Raw genomic sequence first — 7500 nt, 5'->3', positions numbered from 1 at the left:
TCAGACAGAAATAAATCTTCATCTACCATTTGCGAAAAATAATAACTGTGAAATGTGGGATAATTAAGAGAAAATGATGAATGGCATTGTGTGTGTTCATAAAATGGTTATGAAAGTCAAAGAAATTGTTATATGTAAACATTTACAAGAAGTTGCTAAGTGTTGTGAAAATGTTGTGGATAGAATAAGAAGAACGATCATTAATTCTACTTCAATATATATGCAGTTTTCACACATTTTAATATATTTGATCAACATTAAGATAACACTGACTTAAGGGAATCAGAAATCCGATATCAGCAATGTACAGTATCTCATGGTCTAAACGACGTGCAAGCTCTCAAAAACACCAACAAAAACAACGAATCAAACTTACAAAGAAAAGAATTACGGAACTCAAAACGGTCAAAAACAACATTACACAACGCACAACGAAAGCAAAGAACGGCACAAACGAAGCCACAGAAACTACCACACAAGTGCAACGCCACAAACCATGCGTCCTACAGAGCACACTTTGGCACACACAGAGCTGGACACACGCAAGTACACATACTGGGTATACACGGGTTTCAGAAATGAAAACAGACTACATAGTTGGGCACACAAGCATACACTCGTATAGCTGGATACAAGTATACACACGTTATACTGTCCTCACTATATGTATATATATATATATATATATATATATATATATATATATATATATATATATATATATATATTTGATAGTATATACATAAACGCGTGTATTTAGGCAAAGGTATCCATACGTAAAGACAGTTTTTTGCAGTGTCTGTGGATCAGCCAATATTTACCAGCTGTGGTTAAAAAAATATAGAATTATGATGCCTATGCCCGAACACGCCAATGTATACACACGGAGCTACTGGCACAGGCATGGACAATCGTAGCCGGGAACTAAAACAAGTGTGTTTTGAGTGCGTTCATGAACCCCTCGATAGATATGTGTGTATACGAGTAGACAGACTCCAATAACAGAGATACATTGAGCTGGACAGAAGTTGACTCTGTGAATGCCAAAACACACAGGCGTAAAAGAACACTTGCGGTTTACACTTGTCATTGTAAATTGCACTGTACTCCAGGTATTCATGCAACTCTTTTAGATACTCCAAGTGTCACGGATTTATTTCTTTGCTTTTTTATATATATCATTTTTTTTATTGTCATATATTTAAGTCATTCTTAGAGCGGCGTCTTGCTTTAAGGTTGACCTAACGTCGTTCTTTCCCTTTTTAATTAGTTTTGGTTTTTATTTCATGTTTAGTCACAGATTTTCATTACGAGTCTTATCACACGCGAGTTTAAACAATCTTGTTAAATCTAAAAGAAAAAAAAAAGACACACGACCTCATCCATCGAAGTCGACGGTGACTGCAGAACAACGACTCAGGTAAACAAATAAATAAATAATATAGTCTACGTTACGGTCATAAAACACAACACTTGACTAACTCTCAAGCACTCTAACAGCGGGACACGGAAGCGCACGCAGCGGCCGCAGAATCCACACGCTAAAACGACAGCTTTTAAAAGGGGCGCTGCTCAGAGCCAAGGCTGCTGGGAGGGGGGCAGTCGGGAAGGGAAAACCGTCAAATAAACATTAAAGGGGATTTTTTTTCTTCTCTTTTTTTAAGGTTTGAAATTGTTTGATTATTAAGATTGTATCTTTTTTTCTTTTTTTTCTTTTAGATATAAAAGTTTGGACATGTACTTTTATGAAGAAAGTAACAACAACAAAATTCTACGTGTCCCTCATCAAGCAAAAAGAAGAAGAAGAAAAATAAAAACGCAAGCCAAAAGAAAACAAAAGAAAAGAAACAGAAGGAAACTATATGAACGCCACCACCACCACAAGGCCTCCTCCTCCTCCTCCTCGCCCTCGTCCTCAGCCTGGAGGGCGAGCCCGCGCACTCACCGCTTCGAAAATCAACTTCCTCTCTATCTGCATCGCCATTGGTCGACTTTAGCAATCGGAGAAGAAGCAGCCAATCGTGAGCTGGAACGTGGGGGCCAAAGACTCACTGGATGGACTCTCAACAAGGGCGTCAAAAGGCTCTCAACATTCTCTCTCTTTCTCGAGTTTTTTTCTTTTTTGATATGAAAATGAGTATTACTACTAATGACTCTATTATTTCTTCGCTTTCTCAACGATGTTTTCAAAAGGGTTTCAGAACTCTCTCTCTCTCGTATTTTTTAATAGAAAATATTACTCCTATTCATCTTATAGATTTTTTTTTTTTGTATATTTCCTCACTTCCTCAACGGTGTTTCAAAACAGATCTTAAGACTCACTCTCTCTCTCTCTCTCTCTTTAAACAGATAATTGGTGCTACTCCCATTTTTTCGTTTTTTCCTTTCTTGTATATTACCTCTCTTCCTCAACAGGGTTTCAGAGTACTCTCTCTCTCTCTCTCGTTTTCTTTTTCTTCTTTAATATAAAACTGCTATTTTCCTACAGTCGCTCTCTGGTTTCTCACCATAGTATCATACTGGTTTACTTTTCCCCTTTTTGTTTTAGGTCGTGTTTGCTTATCGTTATTAAGGAAATTTTTCTCTCGACATGATCTCTCTTTCAAATATAACATAATCTATTTTTTCTCATAATTAAGACCTCGACATAGTACAAGACGGCCAGTCGCTCTCTCTCTCTCTCTCTCTCTCTCTCTCCGTATCTATCGCTCTTTCTTTTTTATTTTTTTTAGTTCCATTCGATATTACTATCAAAATCAAAATCGTTTTTGGCATAAATTAGTCCACTAAAATTTCCTATCGACATTCTACGACATTCGCGCACTTATTTCTAATTTCTATTTTAGGAAACCCTAACTTTTTTTTTTTTTTTTTTTTTTTTTTTTTTACAGACGATCGTAATTGACTTAGTAGACTTTTGACTAAGGTTGAGAATGCCGCCTCCCCCTCTCTCGGTTTTAAACCAATTATATAAAACTATACGTCTCTCACTGATTCTGAAGCCTATGCTATTTTTTCAAATTTTATAAAGACAACCGACATACATTATTATTATTATTTTCATCATTATCATTGTCATTGTTATGATTATCATCGTTAATATTACCACTATTATCATAAATATAATTACCATTATGTAATAATTATCATCATTATCACTGTCATTATTACAGTTTTAGTATATACGACTATGTATATGTAATAATAACGATGATGATGATGATGATGGTGATGATGATAATAATGATAATGATAATAATGATAATAATAATAATAATAGTAATAATAATAATAATAATAATAATAATATAATAATAATAATAACAATAACAGTAAAGTAATAATAATGATAATTATCATAATAACAATAATAGCTTTACCTTTTCATGCTCTCTCTTTCTCTTTGTCCTTTTCTTGTTTCTGTCACATGGAGTAGATTTCTTAGCGCTTTCTAATTTCCTCAAATCGTTGTTCAGAAGACAAATGGATAAATAGATAGATGAATGAAGGAGAAACTGTTTGTTAACTTTTTTTCTCTCTTTTTTAAAGAAAAATGAATAAATAAAAATAAAACGCGAGGAGATAATCTGTCATTTCAGTTATCTTCTTTTTATCTATCATCTGTTTCTTCTTCTTTCCGTCTTACTCCTTCCTCTTCCGTTGAGAAATCAGGAGAAGAAATAGTGAATAGGAAACCGAATCATTATTCCCGCCATCGCAGAAAGAAAATCTCTCTCAATATTTTTTTTTTCCAAAAATCTTTTCATGATATAATATTTTCCTTTTCTTTTTTTTCTCCTTTCCATCGCACAGAAGGAGAAAAAAAAATATATAGTAATCCAGCACGTGACTCGCAATGTGAGTGTTATTTTTTTTATGGAGTCTTAATGAATCCTTATTGCAGCCTGTCCTTCTACAAAACACATGCAGGAACTATGAACCACTTGGTTCAAACCAAAATAATAATAACAATGATGATAATAATAAATAAATATATAAATAACAAAAGGGAGTGTGCCCAAAATAGAATCATTATTTTTATTGACATACAAATTATTTACACAAAAAATAATAATAATAAATAATAATTTATAAATAATTCAGATCAAAAGTTGAAATAAATATAAATCTGTTGCTTAGGGAGTCCAACCCTTAGTGCTACAGGCTTGATTTGGGCCTACGGAATATATATATATATATGTATGTATATATATGATAACTTGGTGATGCAGAGTCATCTTGCACATGGGATAAAATACCTGCACACAAGGGCTTCAGGTCGCAGTTCTTGACTACGGGCAGTACAGGACAAAGAATCATGTTAGTAGTGTTACAGGCTGTCTGTCCACAACATGGCTACACAGCAGAACCCTCACACAAACTACTGTCTTCTCCTCCACACAAGAAATCACAATGATGCTACAGTCCTCTCCCTTGCTATCTGCTATGATGTGCATAGCAACGACTCCTGAATATTTTAGAGGATAAATGTACAATAAGAGGTATAATCCTTTTAAGAAAAATGGCACTGAAATTGTGTGTTAAATGGCTGACTCCTGATTCAGCAAAAGTGAGAGGAATATTATGGAAGGCTTATTGAGTTGGGCAAATCTTGCACAATCTTGCAGGTGTTGAGAGACTGAATGATAAAAGAATTCCTTTCTGCTTCAGAAATGTCAACAATACAAAAAATAAATCACTTAAAATACAGAAATAAATTTACATTCATTATTAATAAAGACTTATAACTTAGCTATAGCGATATATACTACCCTGTATCAATTACCCTCATATATCTTCACAATGTCAAATATGAAAGGAACTTCTCAAAGTAAAAAAAAAAAAAACTACAACAAAATAATCCTACACCAGATTATAATATCAATATTTGGTGCCTAATTATCTTAGTAATAAGAGGAGGAAAAATCTCTCAGCCAGATAAAGAGACTGAAAAAAGTATTACCCAAACAGTCTGTGAATATGTCTTAAATCACAACAAACAGATTAGTATCTAAACCTCCTTAACTAAATTTAAGAAAGAAAGAAAGAAAAAGAACCATAAAAAAAATCTTTAACCCAAAACAAGACTTGAATTTATATTCGTGACCATCTATATAATCCTGGAATTTTACCAAAAATATAATGATAATATCTTCATAATATCTAATACCAAAAGGAAAGACTAAAAGGAAATCCTCGTTAAGAAAAAAAGAAAGAAAAAAAAACAAGAATAATGATTTAATACATAAATAAATAAAAAGTGAATAAACTTATAACGTAAATGAACAAACTAATATATGAACAAACGAAAAAAAAATTAAAAAGACCCTCATAGAATAAGGATCAACACACTCAATCATGAGTAAATTAACAAGCAAAAGATTGATAAATGGGAAAAAATCATAGCACCCCCAAAAAATCGTGTTGGGTGACTTATCGAAGAATACAAAACAAAAACAAAAAAATGGAAGAGGAAAACAATCCAACAAAACAGAGAGAGAGAGAGAGAGAGAGAGAGAGAGAGAGAGGAGAGAGAGAGAGAGAGAGAGAGAGAGAGAGAGAGAGAAAGAGAGAGAGAAAAGAGACGAAAGAAAGAAGAGAGGAATGAGAAAGAGAAAACAAACCAAAAACAAAACAAAAAAAGAGAGAGACAGAGAGAGAGAAAAACAAACAAAAACAAAGAAGAAGAAAAAACAACGAAAACAAACGCAAGATAACAAAAAAAACAAACAAACAAACGAAAAACGAACCAGCAAAACAAACAAAGAAAAAAGAAAAGGAAAAACGAAACGAAACCGGGACGCGCAGGCCGGCCACGGACTCACTGGTGTTGGGCGAGTTGTCGAAGGGGTAGGAGGCCACGAGGGCGCCGCCGTGCAGGTTGGCCGACAGCACGAACTGGATCTTGGACACCCACTGCTTCACGGCCTCGGCCTCAGGCTGCGACCGCTTGTTGTTCTGCTTGAAGTAGTCGGGGAAGTTGCGGTTGAGGTCGAAACCGCGGGAGTTGTACCTGCGGGAGAGGCCGGGGGCGCAGGGTGAGTGGGCGGAGGGGGAGGGGCGCAGGGTGAGTGGGCGGAGGGGGAGGGGCGCAGGGTGAGTGGGCGGAGGGGGAGGGGCGGAGGGGGAGGGGGCGGAGGGGGAGCGGGCGGGGGAGGGGGAGGGGGCGGAGGGGGAGCGGGCGGAGGGGGAGGGGGCGTGTGTCGCCCGGGTATGCGGGCGACTCGAATTGGGGCACTGAATTATGGATATTGGGTACTTGGTGGTCCGAGCTTTGTTGCTTGGGCGATCGGAGGCTGACAGCTTGGTGCTGGGTCCTCGGTACTTGGTGAGGAAATGGCGGCAACGGATTGCTTGGCATTTCCTAACTAGGCACCTTAGTACGGTATGTGAACGGGTGGGCCCCGTACGTACAGAAGTTTGCGTTTGTGATCGAAAGGTTTGTGAATAAACAAACGACTGAACATGAACTACTATTGGTGTTTTTAAAATGCTATATCAGGGCCATTTCCCTATAGGAAGACTATCTACAGCACTTCAAAGTATACCCTTACTTACGTTATGGAGGACTCTCTCTCTCTCTCTCTCTCTGGCTCTCTCTCTCTCTCACTCTCTCTCTTTCTCCCTTCCTTTCTCTCTCTCTCTCTCTCTCTCTCTCTCTCTCTCTCTCTCTCACTCTCTCTCTTTCTCCCTTCCTCTCTCTCTCTCTCTCTCTCTCTCTCTCTCTCTCTCTCTCTCTCCCTCTCCCTCCCTATCCCTCTCCCTCCCTCCCTCTCCGTCCCTCCCTCCTCCCCCCTCTTCCTCCCTCCCTCCCCGTCCCTCTCCCTCCCTATCCCCGTATCCCCCCTGGTCCCTGTGACTCACCTTCCCTGCCCCCCCTGGCACGTGCCTTCCCGCGCCACCTCGAAGCCATCCGGGTTCATCGAAGGCAGAATGTGGATGCGGGTGTTGTCCAGCAGCCACCGCACGTAGTCGTCGGCGTGGTAACTCTTCGCCAGGTACTGCGGGGGGAAGGGACGGGGGGGGGGTGAGTCGTTCGTCGGCAAAGGCATTAATTGGGGAAGAAAGGCATCGACTGGGCAGCAAAGACATTATTTAGGGAGTAAAGTCATTAATTGGGAAATAAAGTCATTAATTGGGCAGCAAAGGCATCAATTAGGCAGCAGAGTCATTGACTAGGGAAAGGAGTCATCAATCAGGCAGCAAAGTCACTAATTGGAAAATAAAATTCGTAAACAAGCTATAAAGGTTAAGTAAATTGATAATTGATTAAAAAATCAGTCAAGTTAATTCATGAAAATTAATTAGGCAGTAAAGTCCGTGAACAGTTTATACAGATTTTCGCTAAAATAAATTGATAATCGATAAATATTCAGGAAAGTTAATTTGTAGCCAATGAACAGTCAACAATATCAATAGTTTGTGAACAAGTAAAAAAAAAATATATATATATCAGACAGAATCAACGAATCATCTAAATTACACTTAAAAGGCTAATAA

The 7500-nt window shown here is 37.7% G+C and overlaps 1 protein-coding gene across 7 annotated transcripts in view; it reads right to left on the bottom strand.

The window, feature by feature from the left end:
• Positions 1–7500, bottom strand: part of LOC119598115 (carboxypeptidase M-like) — a 104607-nt gene that overhangs the window by 19620 nt on the left and 77487 nt on the right. For 4 of the 7 annotated variants that reach the window (XM_037947739.1, XM_037947743.1, XM_037947740.1 and 1 more), the window contains 3 exons: positions 6865–7001; positions 5826–6013; positions 4260–4292 (listed from right to left, as the gene is read on the bottom strand). In XM_037947739.1, coding sequence (XP_037803667.1) covers positions 4260–4292; positions 5826–6013; positions 6865–7001 — 358 coding nt within the window. The remainder of the gene's footprint in view (positions 1–4259; positions 4293–5825; positions 6014–6864; positions 7002–7500) is intronic. The other 3 variants (XM_037947741.1, XM_037947744.1, XM_037947745.1) reach the window with 1 other exon arrangement.

Source organism: Penaeus monodon, chromosome 40, assembly GCF_015228065.2.
Source record: "Penaeus monodon isolate SGIC_2016 chromosome 40, NSTDA_Pmon_1, whole genome shotgun sequence".
Lineage (NCBI taxonomy): Eukaryota > Metazoa > Arthropoda > Malacostraca > Decapoda > Penaeidae > Penaeus > Penaeus monodon.
The sequence above is the reverse complement of the archived record's forward strand: the minus strand, read 5'-3'. Positions and strand labels throughout refer to the sequence as shown.